The sequence below is a fragment of the Bombina bombina genome, unplaced genomic scaffold (assembly GCF_027579735.1).
Source record: "Bombina bombina isolate aBomBom1 unplaced genomic scaffold, aBomBom1.pri scaffold_649, whole genome shotgun sequence".
NCBI classification, from domain to species: Eukaryota; Metazoa; Chordata; class Amphibia; order Anura; family Bombinatoridae; genus Bombina; species Bombina bombina.
This window is the reverse complement of record NW_026511012.1, coordinates 107,501-126,394: the sequence shown is the minus strand read 5'-3', so window position 1 is coordinate 126,394 and position 18,894 is coordinate 107,501. Positions and strand designations below refer to the sequence as shown.

Below are 18,894 nucleotides of genomic sequence, written 5' to 3'. Positions count from 1 at the left end.
GAAGTATAAGTAAGCACAGTCAGTTGTGAGAGATATGAAACAGAAGCTTATGTAGAATAGTCCGTTTGTCGAGGTAGCAGGTGTAAAAGCACTGCGTGTTAGTTATGCATATACAAGCCTGTAATTTTAGCAGAGAAATTCAGCACAGCGTCTCTTGTAAGAACAGAGCAAAACAAAGGAGACCGGGTTTTTCAAGGCTGAACAGCCTACAGCTCACCACACCACAGTATAAGTGATCCTCTCCAGAGTATACGGTCAGAGCTGCCCCTCCGTCTCCTGATATTGCAGCTATGCGGTCCGCTCCAAACTTGTGCCCCGACAAGCACAGGCCAGAATCATCCGAAGTTAGCGTCCCACGCCTCCAACTTCACAGAAGCGTGCTCTTCACGCTACGCGCGTTTCACCCTCAATCAGCATTGGGCTTTCTCAAGCGTCTGGTGTAGACTGTCCCTTTAAGCTCCAGTCTGAAAACATGAAATTATACTAATTATACTAATTATAATATACTAATTATCAAACTGAATAACTTGATTCTAATTGAGCCCCTTTATACTAAAAGTAAAAGGATGAATTTTGTTTAATACACCTTGGGTATCCACCAGTGGCATCTGGTTCTCCAATAAGGACAAATCTTCACTCTGTTAGCATAACAGAAAACTAAAGTTTCTATTGCTGGCTTTGTCTTGGCGGAGAATGCTCACTGTGCGAGAAAATAAGCCATCCAGTTGGATATCAAAAGTTAAACAAAGAAATAGATTCAGAGTTTGCAGTTTTTAGCATACATTAATTTTAATGTTTACTTCATACATTTCAATTTAAATTAAACACAATTTATCCTTGTACTGATAGAACTATTGACATATGTATCATGGCTCTATAGTTGTGAATTGACTAGTTTATTTTAGCAGTAACAATGATCTTGCAGATACCACTAGACTGTGATATATAGTTTTGTTATATTCCTTAGTTCACTTTTCCTAGATTCATTTTTTTCAGTTACAGTAAAAATCTCATTTTGTCTCTAGAATGGGTAAAAATACAAACTGCTTGCATGTCAGGAAATAGGGAATATCTGCAACTGTAAGCGAAATATGCTAATTGGCCACTTTATCTTTTAAAAGTATGCTGTTCAAAATGATATTTTACATCATATATATTTCAGGGAAGCAGAATAAATGCAAGAGCTGCTAACAATTTGTCACTGCTATTAATGAGATGGTATACTTGAAAATTAACAAAATATTTATTTTAAATTAGACATTTGAAGCATTAACATTTGATTATAATAGAATGGAATATTTAAAGGGATATGAAACATTTTCTTTTGTGATTCAGACAGAGCATAACATAAAAAAAGTTTCTAATTGAATTATATTTATCAAATGTGTTTAGTTCTCATGATATTCTTTGTTGAAGAGATAGGTAGGTGACTGGAGCACTACATGGCAGGAAATATTGCTGCTATTTAGTGATCTTGCAAATGGATAACATTCTTGAAAAACAGCTGCCATATAAGGCTCCAGAATATCAGTGCTTTTCAGCAAAAGATACCAAGAGTACAAAGACAAATTGATAACAGAAGTAGATTAAAATCACATGCTCTATCTGAATCATAAAATACATTTTTGGGGGGTTTCATATGCCTTTAAAAGCACGTGATTTCCCTTACATTTTTCCTGGGCTTTTGCTTATTTTTTACCATTCTTCTGCCTAGTGATTTTGCTTCTGTGGTATCCTGACCTTCTGCTTCCCCCTAGACTCTTCTAGTTTGTGATCCTATACTGAGATTGGTCTGAATCTACTTGTCGAGCTTTCCAGAAACTAAAAGATACCTTTTGTTCTTCTCCTGTACTACAACATCCTAACCCTTCTTATGGATTTATCCTTATAGTAGATGTTATTTAAAATCACGTGCTCTATCGGAATCTTGAAAAATGTTTTGGGTTTCATATCCCTTTAATGATAATTATACTTTATGTAAATTTTGCAGTTACGTAAAGAGGCCACTAAACCCACCTCAGGGGCTTCATATTTCAACAACCTGTGATTTATTTATTTTTAAATATTTTTTTATTGAGGTATGAATGTTACAAAAACATCTGGTTTGCATATTACAAAAGGCACATCCAAAAAGACAATAGAAGCATAAAGGTGAATAATGAACTTGGTTAATCAGATTAATTACTCACAATAGTGATGCAACACAATATTCTGTGTAGTGTTGATAGTAAATGGCACTGTGACTCCACCTATTGATTGTCATTTTTAAATGGTGCAGTTATTATGATTTAATTCTGGATCTGCTTTTCTTTCTTTGAGCTTTCCTTTGTCTGTGATCTTGTATTTGTATCTGGAAACAATACCTTGGCTTTGTCCTCTCTACCTGACCCCTTATAACCTGACAATAGCTTGTTTTCAGCTCTCCTTGTCCCAGCCTGGAGTTGAACCAGGGTTTCTGGTTTTGTGGGTCGTTTGCTCTGATGGGTTGCCACTCTAAACATTCAGTTACTAGCTAGTTCTTGCTACACTTGTCTTTTGTATTTGTGTAGCTCTCTGGCTCCACCTATGGGAGCTTGGATTCTGATTCTGTACCTTGTCTACTATTTCCTGATAGTTGCAGATCTTTGCTTGTCCTTGTATTCCGACTGTGTACCGCATTGCCTGACCATTGCCGAACCCTTGCCTGTACAAACATGAATGGTCTTAAACACTCCTGGGCTTATCCCGAGCATTAAGGTTGATGTATATTATATATCTATACTTTGCTTTGCCACCGGCTCCATACATTAACTGTTTTACTTCTTCAGAGTCACAGATATCTTTGTAAACTGTCCACCTGATGCCAAAAAGTGTCCAGAAATAAAGGAGGTTGACTCCTGTTACAGTTGACCTGATAATCATTTTGCCTGCTAATAAGGAACTGTTCAATCTTTGAGGTTGCTAATATATCTACTCTCCTTTGAGATTATCTCTGGTGTATGACCTGACCTATCTAATTTTACCACCTAACTACTTCCCTGTCTTACCAGCATCTGCCATGGTATCTTATCCTCAAATATCTGACAAGTATGACTTTGCATTACATTACAAAATAAGGACCTGTTTCTCATTTACATTAATAGACTGAAGAGAGAAGACTTCAGCAGACTACAGTTAAGGCCATTTTAAGTGATAGTTATTTTTTATTTTTATTGAATGACCTTTTGTTTGTAATTTGAGCAGTTGTAAGTGTTGGGATATGGATACATGTTTGGTGTGTATATGCAATGAGATAGATAATGAAGGAGAAGAAGGACATACTTGAAAACGAAAGAAATCTCAATGTATCCTTCCTAGTAAAATATTTTATAAATAAATAAATAAATAAATTGTATTGGCGACTGTGATGGCCAGGCAAGTTGAAAGCTGCTTAATCCGCCGAAAGTTTCCAGCGAACCGGAAACTGAAGTTAAGTAGCACTAGCAGCTTTTTAACTTGTTTGCTACCTTTTAGGTGATGGACTGCAATCATCCCAACCAGATACGATCAGGATGATTGACACCCCCTGCTAGCGGCCAATTGGCAATGCCGCGAATGTGCATTTTCACCAGAAATGCTTGTGCAATGTTAAATGCCGACAGCATATGCTGTCGGCATTTAGCAATGTTGGGCGAACGTGAGTCGCTATAGCAAACCGACATTTGTTAAATTGACCCCTTAAGGTTAATTGTAGTTGGGGGGTGGCTATTGCAGTTAGGGTAAATAACGTTTTGTTTTTTACTTTTTTTGTGTAGCAGCTCCATTTTGGCAGTTTGCATGATTTTTCACCTATAACTTTGTATCAGGTATTATATTTCCTGCCTCCTTATTTGTGTCTCCAGAAGCATAATGACAGGGATAGTGAGAATGAGGACTGGCTGTCTCCTGATATATGAATCCAAACATTGTTTTAGTAGTTTCACAATGAAAATAGAAATATAATATTTATAAGTGATTTGGAACACTGAGCTGATTTCACCAAATTAACCATTTCCCCCAACATTGAGCAGGACAGGGCATTGCAGTTTCTTTTGCAAGTGCCCTGTGCAATATAAATAAGCTGCAAATCTTTATGTGGTACTTTGTTAGCTTATTATCTAGAAGAACACTACACATGTGCCACTGAACCATCTAGCTAGTATTATTGACTACATATGGGTTTTTATTTTTCATCAGTTATCTTATGGGAATCTAAAAAGCAAAGCACAATGTCACAGTCTTTAACTTCATAAATAGAATGAACTTTGTCAGCGTCTAAAACTGCCTGATTCTCATTTCACTGCGTCCCATGGATAGTGAGCACAGATCTTTAACTAAAGGGAATCAAATAGCTAAAAGCTATAATGTAGATAAGAGCATAGATGTAATGGAGTTCATGCCCTCACTATGTAGCGTTCTGCAATACCTTTTAGCAGCTGGGGAACGGAGCCATCTATTAACCTTGTGGGTTTTCTTTTTTATTAGATTTAGAAACAAAATACAAAGCAGTTGACTTTCAAAGTTAACATTTTATTCTAAAACACAATTTATGTAAAAAAAAAGTAACAAATTCTATCTATACTGTACAATTTCCAAGCAGAGGTTTGAGATTTCTAAATTTCTTTGTGAATGATGTAGTACTATCAGGACAAAGATGCAAATCTTCTCAAAAAGTCAAAAACTTTCTGTAACCAGACTGCAGTGCATTTAACACAATCTATTTCTGTCTGTGCCGGTCTGCAACTCTTTGATAGCAAATCATTTAATGTAGACAAAACCGGATGTTGTTTTGTATAAAAACTCAATTTAACATTACATAATGCATTCCGTCCGAAGGCGACTTACAGAAGGGATGCAGATCATTACATATCTGTTCTCTGGAAATATAAAATATTTCTCATTGAATTTAAGTTTCATAAAATATTTAAAGTATGTCTTATAAATAATAGGCTAGAATTAATATATCTATTGCACAACTTCTGAATATCCTCATTCACAGCATAAAAAAAGATCAACAGTTTATCTATAGCACACAACTGTAATCTAATAATATTGTAACGTAATTTACAGTAAAGAAAACTTGTTCCTTATACAGTGTCCTTAAACTGAGCTTGCAGGTTGTCAGTCACAGCCCACCAGATTTGGCTTTGGGCAGTGACTTCATTTAAGCACCAAAAATGCAGCCTTGGGTCAGTTTAATTGAATGCCATCCATCTCCCGCTGTTTAGTTTGTTGCCATATTCAAAGCAAATGTGACTCCCTGCATTATGATGCAGATTCATCTTCATGACAGCCACATTGGTCTTGCTTCTCGCTCTAGTCCATAGTGAGTGGCAACTACAACAAAGCAGCGGGATTTAACCTCAGCATCCAGACTGAAGGATGGAGCCACCAGAACGCTTTGTTACAGTAAGAGTGGTGAATATCTGAAAAATAAGAAATGTGGATATTTATTATATAGAAGAGTATTAGCTTTTATGGAACAATAAAAACAATGAACAAAGAAAAATGTCTACATTACAGAGTGACAGCAACCTACAGTAGCTGATGGTCCTTCATCCTCTATGGACTGCTCAGATTTAGTTGTGAGCGTTACTTTAGAAATACATGGATTTCTATGTTCCCTCTACATGTTATTGCATATTATTTTAAATTTCTGGTTGGATACGGTCTATTTAGAGCTAAACACAAGTGTTACTTATAAAATTATAAAATCTGTAAAGGGATTATAAAGTCAAAATTAAACTTAAAGGGACATTCCGGTCAAAATTTAAATGCACATCATAGATTAATTACATATTTGAGTAGAAATATATTAATTACATATTTGAGTAGAAATATATATATATATATATATATATATATATATATATATATATATATATATATATACACACATGTATTGGCAAAAATGTTTCTAGTAAAAGTTATCACTGTTTTAGTGTTAACATTTTTCTCTGTGCATGTGAAGCATAGCTAGATATTGTCACTTCACCTACATTCTAAATATTGCAGATGCTCAGATCATCAGTGGGCTTTTATTAGGTCAGCAATTAACAAATTGAGTCATTACCAGATGGCACATGCACCTTAGGCTCTATGAGCAAGTGCTGTGTTTAAAATGCTAATGCACGTTGCATACTTAAATACACTTTTAAAACAGCTATAGCTTTAATTAGAAGCATTTTAGCTAACGCATGTATAGTACAAAAATGCTTCTGTTCAATACCGGAATGCACCCATGTGGTTTACAATTTTGGCTGGAATATCCCTTTAAATTGACTGTATACAGTAGAGTATGACATTTTAAACAATTTACATATTTACTTCTATTATGAATTTTGCCTAGTGTTCTTGTTATCCTTTGCTAAAGAGTAAGCCTAGGTTAGCTCAGGAGCGTGCACGTGTCTATAGCTATTTGACAGCTGTGTTTGCAACATTGCTTATTACAGTGCATTACAATGTAACAAATACTGCTGCCGTAGACTGCAAAAGACACATGCACTCTCCTAAGCTCCAATCAGCCTGTCTAGGTTTATGTTTCAATAAAGCCTAACAAGAGAACAAAGCAAATTTGATAATAAAAGTAAATTGAAAAGTTGTTTAAAACGACAAGCGCTTTCTGAATCATGAATGTTTAATTTGACTTTAATGTCCCTTTGTCTATTCCATATCAAACAGAAATGAAAACTAAATGACATTTCCTATAATTTTGTGGTAATGACCTATGTATAAAACCATAGATTAGAGTTTATAAATCTCAGGGATGATTCAGTGTTCTGGTGCTGTAATGCACAAAATAAAATGTGGCAACATCCCAAACTTAGAGATACACAGGCATACAGGGTGTAATACATCCTATTGTAAATTGGACAACAAAAGAATTGCACAAGAATAATAATACAAATATCAAAATATGTTTGTCTAGGGTTGTTCAAAGGTGTAATTAGCTGCATCAAAGAGAATCTATTGTGGTAACATCAATACGCAGCTTTAACGTAAACGCTATTCACTAAACATGTTTGATCTTTGATGTGTCTTTTTTTTAGCCCTTTACAGCACAACCATCTCTGGCAGCAGAAAAAAAAACGAGTTGTTTGACTACTTTTGTGTCATCAGTCAGATAAGGACAATTTATTCCCTTTATTTACATTTTGACTAATCTTTCAAAAATAATCAAGACGTCCATTACTACATAAACCACATTGGGTATATTATTCCTGGATATTACAAAATTTAGATTATACTTGAGACTCAGGGCCTGATATTCAAAAGCTCTCCGCTTAGGTGAGATGATCTAAGACATCTCGTCTGTATGGAGAGCCCCTAAATGTAAGAAACGCTAATTTTAATTTGAAAGATGTTTATCTCACTATGAAGGGTTATTGATGTGAAGGAGAGACACCTACATTACAATATAAGGTCTTAAAAAAATCCCAAAAATTTTGCATGATTTCTCTCCATGCCTGTGAGCTTTTAAATATCAGGCCCTAATTCAAAACTTAGTATTTGTTTTACAAACCAACATAGTAAAAGTTTGTTCTGACCCTATGGAATAAGTGAATGCAAATAAACAAAGTGTAATAATGGTTAAAAAAAAAAGCAGAGAATTTCTTGATTGCAGACCTGGTCTGTCGTATTACTGAGCTTCTGCTGCACATGAATGATGTATATTCAAGGCATTTCCCTCTACACTCAATATTATAATTCAAACCATAATATACAAAAAAATACAAATTTGCACTCTTTTACAATCCTGTTTTATTTTAAATAGTATAATATGGATGAAAATGTTGTTACCAAATGATGGTTATGCAAATTTAACACAATAGTATCTCTTACAAGAAATTAAGAAATTTGACAAAACCCCAATGACACCACCTACTCCAACCAGCTATGACCATATTTATCTCTTATGCTCTCTACGGCTGCTGAATATCTAGTCTCTGTGTAGTTTTGTGTTGGTGCTGTTTTACACTGATATTTTTAAATGAATTAAACCTTTGTTGCGTTTGGGAGCAGAGGTAAGAAGCAGATTAATAGATGATTGGTCGGTTGAATAAAGTGGAACATTCAGAGTGGTATGACCATGTGAGTAGTGGACATGGTATTTGTACTATACCTCAGCACAGACAGGATGGATTCCAATTGTGCAATCCAACTGCTCTTTAGTGATCCCACATTTCATTGCCGCTGCAAATCCCTGGGTGATTTCTCCAGCATTTGGTGATAGTACATGAATACCTACAACTCTTTCCTAAAAACCAAGAAAGACCTATGTTAGGAGGTAAATTTGCCACAGTTCAGCCATTTTATGTCTTATGAATTCAAAAGCTCTATATAAGAAAGAAATATGAGGGTTTGTTTAGGTCCTAATCAATTGCAGTAATTTATTTTTTACAAAACTGGTATACATAAACCATTGATAGTCTACTTCAATCCTGTACTATTGTTTTAAATAGAATAAAAAGCAACACATAAAATGAAATGATGCATATTATTAATGGAATCTTATTTACATTCACTTTCAATAATCACAATTTTGGGAAATTATATGCAAATGAGGACTCACACTGAGTAAGACAGATATGAATGAAACAGATTATGTCAGATTGTATCTGATAGTCTAAAATAATCTTAATCTGCAACTTGACCAGTCTATATCAGTAATTACTGTGGGCATGCAGCAGATAAGTCAGCCATTTTTTTCAAAGTCTGCAGCCTTCAGAAGTCAGGTTAGTAGAATTGATGCTGTAGCCCTGGCTGACATTTATCATTTTTATGATTATGACCTGCTGCATTACCATGCAAAGAAAAACACAGGTGAGTCTTGCAAGGTCAGTGCCAGCTTCCAAGGAGAATGTTAATTTGATTTCCCTGTCTCCTTACTTGACTTTGCAGTTTATATAATTGATGTCTAGTTTAAAATGAAACTGCAATAGGTACTGAACATGATGGATTAGCAATTGTGCTATTCAAATTCCAGCACATATATATCTTTAGTAAACTGCCTTACTTTACTAGGAATGTTATTAGTTCCTATCTCTTAAAGGGACAGTCTAGTATAAATTAAACTTTCATTATTCAGATAGGACTTGTAAATTTAATCAACTTTCTAATTTACTTTTATCATCAAATTTGCTTTTTTCTCTTGGTATTCTTAGTTTAAACTAAACCTAGGTAGGCTCATATACTAATTTCTAAGCCTTTGAGGGCTGCCTCTTATCACAGGCTTTTTAAATCTCTTCAACACAAAGAGACAGAAAGTACACGTGGGCCATATAGATAACACTGTGTTCAGGCACAGGGGGTTATTTAAGATCTAGCACAATACAATGCTAAATTTAAGACAATAGATAATAAACAGTCACAGTCATGTGATCAGGGGGCTGGAAGAAGGTTCCTAGATACAAGGTAATCACAGAGGTAAAAAGTACATTAATATAACTGTGTTGATTATGCAAAATTGGGGAATGGGTAATAAAGGGATTATCTATCTTTTAAAACAATAACAATTCTATGGTAGACTGTCCCTTTAAACTCCATAGGGAGTTGTAGACTCCTCCTTTTATGACAACAGTGAAAATGAAAATCTATTGTCTGTTCTTATGATAATAAATGTTGTATTTGGTTAGTAACAGATTATATTTAGCTCTAACTATTATATGGATAATATCTAATTTGCATAGGACGTGTTTTATTGCCAATTTATTAAGCTATATATTTTTGTAATTGTGAAATTTAATGCACTATTTATTATGGGCCAGATTACAAGTGCTAACTTCAGGACTTGAATGTTTTACATCCCAATGTTCTTCACATACAAGAAAATGTTCTTTTTATTTTTAAATACACACACACACACACACACACACACACACATATATATATATATATACTGTATATATATATATATATATATCTATATATATAAAAAGTTCAAAACATATATTTATACCTATATATATCTATAGGAATATACACACATATAGATAAATATACAGTATACATATTTAAAAAATATAAAGAACATTTTCTTTTATGTGAAGAACATTAAAATGTAAAATATTTACAGTAAATACACCTTGGAACACAATATAAAATATTAAAAATGATTTTAAAATGTTGTTTTTTTATGTTTAAATGTATTTGAATGGAAAGGGCTCCAAAGTGTAAATATATGTCTCTATGTGTGTATGTATATATATATATATATATACACACACATACACACACACATACACCCATACACATATTTAGACATATATATACATATATTACGCTAACCTAATGCTCAAATTTAGTTTGCGCACAAGTGAACGCATTTACTTTCAATCTGTAATACGCGTGCAAGTCAGCGCAGCCACGATATTGCTTATTGCCACCCACACTAACAATACCGCGCCACTTGTAATCTAGCCCTATATCTTTCAGTGCACAGAACTTAAATAATATACTAAGTCCTTGGACATTATTATCTGAGATATGTTTTTTGAATGTAGATTCTGAGGTTTTTGTCCTCATTAACAAAAAGACGTAGATCACTGCCTTCCTGGATACAAGTAATATTAGAACAGCCACTAGCTCAGTGTATCTTTAAATGCTTTATATGTACGTTATTTTTTACAAAATCTTTGTGGTTTGCTTCTTCAGACGAGAACTGACCAGGAGGTCTATAAACATTCTGGAAAACACACTTGCATGAGAGTATAAATAGATCTAAATTCTCTTTTTTGAAGGTAAATATTGGATTTTGGTAAATAGAATCCACAAGAATTACATAGTGTAAATGATTATAACCCAATGTGGAGCTGGAGTGTTTTTTTCCTACTCAATAGAAACATTTCCCTTTTAATTAATGTAGCCATTTGTCTCTATTTGAGTAATAAAAACATGATAATCTATTGCAAAGTCAACACTGCTACATTCTTCATAAAAAATAAATATATCACATAAAAGTTCTGTTTTAAATGCACAGCATTCTGGCACGTGGAACAATAACTTCCAGTGTGCACAGGACTCTGCACATAAACAAGTAGTAGATGTTACAATTTATCATTGTACCGCTGATAACTTAACAGTAGCATTTAGCAAATTAAGAAAGTATTCCAGCTGCATGTGAAATATACAGATGTGTATTTAAATTCCGTTTTACATCCCTTTAGCTTGCATTGCATGAAATACATTTTCAGATTCAGAATATACAATTTTAAAAAACTTTCCAATTTACTTCTATCATCACATTCTCTTGTTAACCTTTGTTGAAAAGCACATGTTTGCAGCACTCTATGGCAGCAGTTTTGCAACAGTGTTATACATTAGCAAGAACACTAGATGGCAGCACTATTTCCTGCCATGATCCAGACGTGCATACTACCTATCTGGATATCTCTTCAAAGAATAACATGAGATTAAAGAAAATGTGATAATAGGAGTAAATTACTAACGTTTTTAAAGTTTATTCTCTAACTGAATCATGAAAGAAAACAATGTGAGTTTCCTATCCCTTTAAGACTCTTTTGAACCTTTTTTAACCATCCACTTGTAATACTAGATTGTTATTCTTTGTGCAAGGCCAAGCACAAGATAACTTACCGGTGATACCTATAATGCTCCAATTGAATCTAGCCCAAAATGTTATTATTTGTAGAAAAAAATTGCAATATACTTTATTTATTTTGTTACATATTCCTATGGACGTCATAACCCTAACCTTACTACAATTTTACTACATTTTAAACCACTTGCACTCTATCCATGCCTTTTTAGCTTCTAGCGCTCACTCTCTCACATACTTACTTCTAACCTTACTACATAAGTGTCCCTAAGTAGCTGTAGCAGATGTGACAAACTGTGTCTGAGTAACTACACATGTGACTCTTATAGCTTGCAAGCTGAGAGTGCCACCTGATGACAGCCCAATATTGTGCTTCCCAGATACAGAGCCACAGCCGGTTTGAGCTGATAATCAAAGTGACAATATATCACTGGAACTTGTAAAATGCTACAGCTAAAAGAGATGGTCAAAAGCAGTACAGTAAACTCTCAATTAACCGGCACCCATGGGGATTGGTAGATTCTGGATAAGTGCTGGTTGTGGAGAGGTAGAGGCACATACTAGACACAAAGTGACGACAGGACGTATCATCACTCTGAGGAGGACTTCAACAGGAAACACGCTACCAACCAGAAAGGTTTCTCATTAGACAGGCAGTACAAGCGTTTAGTAGAAGACTGGCCACTGGAGAGGTATTGAGTGTGTACAATACGGCTGGGAAGGGTTAGTGTAGCAGAAAAGAGTCCTGAGACATCAATTACTGTGCCTGTCTATTGGTCTATCTACAGCAGCTCCTGCTGTTTCAAGAGATGCAGACTGTTTGTTTGTTATAGAGCACATTTATGCTCTAACATGTTTCCTTTTTCCCCCCCGGTTACTTGAGAGTGCCGGTTGCTTGAGTTCCGGATAACAGAGTCTACTGTATTAAACTCCTGATATTTAACTGATCCTGTCTCCAATCAGCAAGGTGCAATGGCTGACAATAATTTAACCTGTGATCAGTTACCGGTCTGCAAAGACAGAACAGTCTCTATATACAACATTCCTATAAACCATCTCCTATCACAAACACAAAGAAATTGGCCTGTGAAACGGTGTTAGAGCAAAGCAGAACTTAATTGTAATTTATCTACTTGGGTACAGAGGATGTACTATGTTTAGTAAGTTGTTTTAATGAATCCACCTTTGCTCAAGTAGGGGTACCCTGAAACTGAAGTTGCCTTACCTGCTGGAAGGGGCATGAGATTTAAGTAAACTCATATCTCTCATATTAAATTGTTTATTGTTATTCCCTGTATTCACCTCTTGTTTCCAAGACTGCTAAAATGAGTAAGTTCATGAAATAATTAACTCAAAATTTAATATGGAGTATTTGTAGTTAAAACATGGATTGGCATTGATTGCTTAAATATATAGTTTTATGAACATGGAAGTATAAAATTTTACTACCAATTCTTTGGGCTGTATTGTTAGTTAATTTTTTAAGGACTTTCATAAAAAGAAGGTTAATTAGCCTCTTATTGGGGTTGTCTACAACCTTTTAGGTACATAAAGCAAATTTTAATCATTCAATAAAATACATTTAATGAGAAGTAATATTAAACCACTGCAGCAGTAATAAATCCTTAGCCTATACATATAATCAAAAAGAAAATGTACAGTAAAAATACATTTTATATAGCATCTAACATAAGTGCTATATTTATTGTGGTTAGAGATTTTATACAACAAACTATTTGATCATCTGGAACATTTTAAAATGGTTTTATTTCAAAAGATACATTTGGACGGGGGTTTCCTACTTACATCATCCTTAATATTGCAGATTAGTTTTGCGTAGCATTTATTGTTGTCCCTTGCTGGAACAGTCCATTCTAGGGGCCAGAAATAGCTGTGATATACCTGAAAAAAGAGATAATATAAAATTATTTTTTTTTAATGATTCTTTATATATGAGACATCAATAAACAAAATATAACAAAATAAATTTAAGTACTTCCCAGTGTGACTAAATATGAAGCCTCTAAATTGTAAGATCCCTCCTCTTCCTTCTATGAATGTATTTTCTTTATTTATGTCAGTATTCATTTTTTTACCATGGATCATTGCCACTGTGTATCGTTACTCTTGTATTATAATAATAACACTGATGAAAACAGGATAATAAATGGACACTAATCACTTAATAAATGCTAGATAAAATGATACATCCAAAGAAAGATTAGTCTGAGAATAACAAGTAGATGTATTTTTTTAAGTTTCATTAGCTGTTTAAATATTGACAAAGTAAGTGTAAAGTTTTCGGGCTAGATTTATTAAGCTGCGAATGCAGCTGTTTCCGCGCGAGACTTCAGGCTCGCCAGAAACAATAGTTAAGAAGCAACAGTCGTAAGACCACTGCTCCTTAACTCATCCGCCACCTCTGAGGTGACGGACAGCAATCATCCCAATCGGATACGATCGGGATGATTGACACCCCCTGGCCGCAAATATGCAGGGGGCAGCATTGCAGAAGTATTTCACCAGAAATGCTTGTGCAATGTTAAATGCCGACAGCATATGCTGTCGGCATTTAGTGATATCGGCGGACTTGATCCGCTACAGCTACCCCATAGTGTCTATAAAACAATGGGAGCTGTCATGTGTTCTGCACTTCCATTTCTAACAGAAACTGAAAAAGCTCACAATCAGAATGGAAATACAGGAAAAGGGGACAAAAAAAATAATGAAAATGTGTTGCAAAGTTTTATTTATATATGATTTATTTTTATACTACCATCTCAAAGTGTTTAATGTCCCTTTAATGCTTTAAAGGGGCAGTGTGATTAGTAAATCTGTTTTAGTGTATGATAAATAAATGTAAAGCTATCTTCAGATGAAATCCAATCTATGGGTTGATTATATTCCATTTGAAAAGTTTATTAACAGTTTTAGTAGTTTTCCACAGAAACACTACAAGTGCTATACAATCAATACAGAACATATTGTACCTCTATATTTTCCTCTCCATATATCCTTATGGCATCCGCTTCTGATAGGCCACAGGCACCATATTCCAAAGGCGTAAACACTGTTGTTGGGACATTCACATAGTCGCACTATTGAAGTAACAAAAGATAAAGATTATTACTACAATTAAGTCTACAGGGGAAATAAGTAAAAATGTAAATTATGAGTACAATCCTAATCCCTAGTCTGTTCCATATGAGGATACAAACACTGAATTAAGACTAGAATTACACATTTGCTAACCTGCAATGTCCTCATTTGGAATTGTACAGGGGAACAACCATTCCAGAGGTTAAACACATAGTAAAACAAAGAAATTGTTTAATAAAAAGTGCTATAACAAAACAGATATTTTGATTTTCCCACTAAAGTGTCAATTGAAATATTGTGTTTGCGTTGTACATATACATTAAATTGTCTCAAACAATACAATGACAAATGAAGCAGTGCCACATGACAAAGGTAAATATAAAGTAGTGCCACATGAAATTGGGTAAATTAAGATTATTTTAATTATTATTAATACTTCTCTGATATAGTTACAAATTATTTAAAGAAACAGAAATAAATTGGCACTGTGACAGTGATATATGTAGAAATTGAAGGATTAAGAAATCCCTGGTGCTCACCCTTAAACTATATATAGTATCTTAAATGGAAAGGGGAAGTAGGACAAGAAAGGGTTAAATAGCACTCATTCCAATACGTATTGTAATACTGTTGAAAGATAATTCAACTATAAAGTTAAGCTAATTTAAAAACTTAAATTTTATTGTACACTTATTAAAATGTAATCAATATAACCACCAGTAAATTAATCCTAATATATTAGATAAAGTCTCCCAAAGACCAAATAATGTGGCGCACTATAGAAGGAAAGGAAAGCACAGTGCAACCACCCCCCTGTATTCCTGGCCTGTATCAGGATACCCCGGCTTCAGGTGACAGGGATGGCCAAGGACACTGAGTTCCTAAGGTAGCCGCAAGCTAGAGAATACGGAGACTGCTGATATATTAAATATTAAAAACAACAACCATTCACACCCTCACACAAACGCGTTTCGGCCGAGTAGCGGCCTTTCTCAATGTGCTTTTTAAAATGGACAATTTTAAAAAGCACATTGAGAAAGGCCGCTACTCGGCCGAAACGCGTTTGTGCGATGGTGTGAATTGTTGTTGTTTTTAATATTTAATATATCAGCAGTCTCCGTATTCTCTAAAAATTAAACGTCCTTTTAAATCCCTATGTACTAAGAGTGCACGAAGCAACATTCTGCACAGTATAATTCAGAAAGATCTAAACTATTTTTTTAATAAATTAACTGACCTTTAAATTTGAGTGACCATATAATCTTTTAGCCAAGAGCCGACCTGCTTGGATGGCAACTGGTGTGAGCTCTAATTTGTCCTCTAACACATCACCAATGGCATAAATATAAGGTACATTAGTTTGCTCTTCATCATTGACTGGGATTTTTCCAGTTCTGAAAAATAAAAGAATAAAGAATACAACATTATTTGATAGCCTTGCGTCTTCATATTAATATGATACAGTTTGCTCTTGTTCATCAGCTTTGACATTTATGCATAAAACATTGACACTGATTGGAATCTGGCTTTCGTTCTTACTTTTCAATGGTATTATTATTAGTGCACAATCATGTGTATCCTGCTAATTTCAAATGTAAAAAAAAGATGTAATTATTACAGCAAAACTCACCAAGCCTTCTAATTGTCTTACAATTTGTGAGGTATGTGTGTATACGCCAAATCCTGCCCTTGAACAATAAAACCCAAACCATCTAGTGCTTGCTCAATCTGCTAAAACGCCTCCCCCACACCCTTCAAATAGTTTATGCTCACCCCCTTTCAAGTCATCCCACCATAAAAAAAGGATTTATCCATGGGAGCTCTGATATGTTTTACAGAATTTGTTGGAAAATAAGGAGTTTATGATCCACTTAGGCCAAGAATAAATTGCACTAGCTAGTAGTAATAGCACACTTTGATGCAAATTTTAATTAATTTTTGATTACATATATTAAATAGACACTAAACACTAAATACATTTCCTGCACCTCCTTCTAATTATGGGTGCTGTTATTATGGAACCAAGGTGGTTACACTGCAGGTATCTGAAGGAGTGTTACTGCACATGGTCAAACGCCAAACACATCAACACTACAAAACAGTGAACAATAGATTTCAACATGGCAACACCCATGACTAGATGGAGGTAGTGAATCATTTCAATTCTACGTTTATAAAATGTATTAATTGTTAAATGTCCCTTTAAAGTTTACAACGGCAATATAATTTAGAGCTCAGAAAGCATTTTTCCTACGTGCTGTAGTTTATAGATTCTGACATAGATGTTTCACTTTCTTTTATTGCAATTTTATTAGCTATGATTATTGTTTTATATGGAAAATAATGCAATTACCAATGTTGCTCTCTTTCACAATTTGGGCTAGATTACAAGTGGAGCACTATTGTTTGCATGCAAGCAATATTGGTTTCTTTTGGCTTTTTGTGCACATCAAAATAGTGCGTGTATTACATGTTGAAAGTAAATGCGTTCACCTAAATATCTATAGTTATAGATATATAGGTATAGGTATATATAAACATATATAGAAATATATATTTGCAATAACAATTAGATTTTTCCGTAAGGGAAGAACATTGGAATGTGAAATATTCATAACTCCTGTCGGATTAGCGCGCAAGTGATAGTTAGGTTTTTTTCTTCTGTGCTCTCCATTGACTTCTATGGGGAGAATACGTTAATGCGGTCGCAATATCTGGTTAGTGCGCATTAGGTTTCGCTAGCGTGAAAACTTTTTACTCGTAATATGGCCTTTTATTGACAATGATTTTCAAAAGTATTAGCAAATACATGGAGCATTTCTTACTTTTCATTGATCTTCACTCCAACAATATCAAGGCCAATTTTTCTTGTGCATGCTTCTCTTCCAATTGCCAGCAAGACCTGTAAAAACATTAGCAATAGCTTTTAAGAAATGGGTACAAAATGAGCGCTACTTACAGTCACAGAACGAAATGGCAACTAGAGCTCAATGATCAGCAATACATTTCTTGCTGCTCCCCAAGGCAGTTTCTATTGGAAAATGTTTTAAAAATGTAGGCCCAGGCTTGAAAAAAATAATATTTTTTGTATTAAATTAGAGGTAGACATTATTAGAGGGGCATGACATATTTAAAAGACTTTCGATATGAACTTGTGGGTTATTACTTACTGTATTATATTCTTCTGTAATCTCTGTACCATCAGTCGATTTAGATGTAACCCTCAGTTTTCCTGGTGTACCCGCTTCTATTAGTTCAATCTGCAACAAATGCCAAGAATATGTTTCATAAATATAGTGTTTTATTATGCATATACAATACATACAGGAGCGTAATACATTTGTCTTTACATCTCAATGTAAAACGCAATTTGCTGTATATAATAATGACCTTTTTTGTTGCTGTTGGTATGAGTTTTATATCTCAGTAGAAGACGCCATGTAGAGAAAAAAATGCTACAAACCTTGAGAAAATAATTATTTATTGCAGCATAGTAAAATAAAATATATAACCTAAATTGTAATATTTTTTTCAAATCATGACTTTTCTTTAATATGTTTTAAAGTATATATTTTTATAGTTTTGTTTGCATAAAAATGTGACCTGCTATCAACTTCCACTGCAATGTCTATACGTTTTCACTGAAATAAGCAATAAGAAATCACATTTATCAGGGCAAACTAATTTCGCCTTGCATTCAGCTAGCTTGATTGTGCAGTATGATCAGCACAAAATTGTATTTGCATAACTTCAAAAGCAGCTGAATTTGAAAGCTCTTCATTTAGTTTCCTTAAATTATGCTCAGCAAGTGGAGCATTTTATATATCAATTCATCCATTCCAAAATATATGCACAACCATTTATTAGCAAGGAAATGCTTGAGCTCAGCAGTACACCAGTATACTTCTAATATAGTATATGTTTCTGGCACAGCGATAACATAAAAGGACTTTACCTTTGTTGGAACAGAATCCTTAATAAACTTCACACCATATTCTTCCATGTGTTCACCGATCTTGTTCGCCATTTGCTGATCGAAACCTCGTAATAGAATGGACCGAACCATAACAGTAACATCCAATCCCAGTCCCACCAGGAACCCGGCACATTCCAGGGCAACATAGGAGGCCCCAATTACAAGAGTTTTTCCAGGACAATAGGGAAGTGAGAAAAGGTCATCACTGAAAGGTTAAGAAAATACATATTTTAAGAGGATGGGCGTGGCAAACAATGTGATGTAG

The 18,894-nt window shown here is 34.4% G+C and overlaps 1 protein-coding gene across 1 annotated transcript in view; it reads right to left on the bottom strand.

The window, feature by feature from the left end:
• Positions 1–4,506: 4,506 nt before the first annotated feature.
• Positions 4,507–18,894, bottom strand: part of LOC128643567 (thioredoxin reductase 1, cytoplasmic) — a 23,587-nt gene continuing 9,199 nt past the window's right edge. Inside the window, exons 7-14 of the mRNA XM_053696408.1 lie at positions 18,609–18,834; positions 17,824–17,913; positions 17,479–17,555; positions 15,891–16,047; positions 14,545–14,652; positions 13,361–13,456; positions 8,120–8,254; positions 4,507–5,423 (exon numbers count right to left, since the gene is read on the bottom strand). Coding sequence (XP_053552383.1) covers positions 5,361–5,423; positions 8,120–8,254; positions 13,361–13,456; positions 14,545–14,652; positions 15,891–16,047; positions 17,479–17,555; positions 17,824–17,913; positions 18,609–18,834 — 952 coding nt within the window. The 3' untranslated portion in view covers positions 4,507–5,360. The remainder of the gene's footprint in view (positions 5,424–8,119; positions 8,255–13,360; positions 13,457–14,544; positions 14,653–15,890; positions 16,048–17,478; positions 17,556–17,823; positions 17,914–18,608; positions 18,835–18,894) is intronic.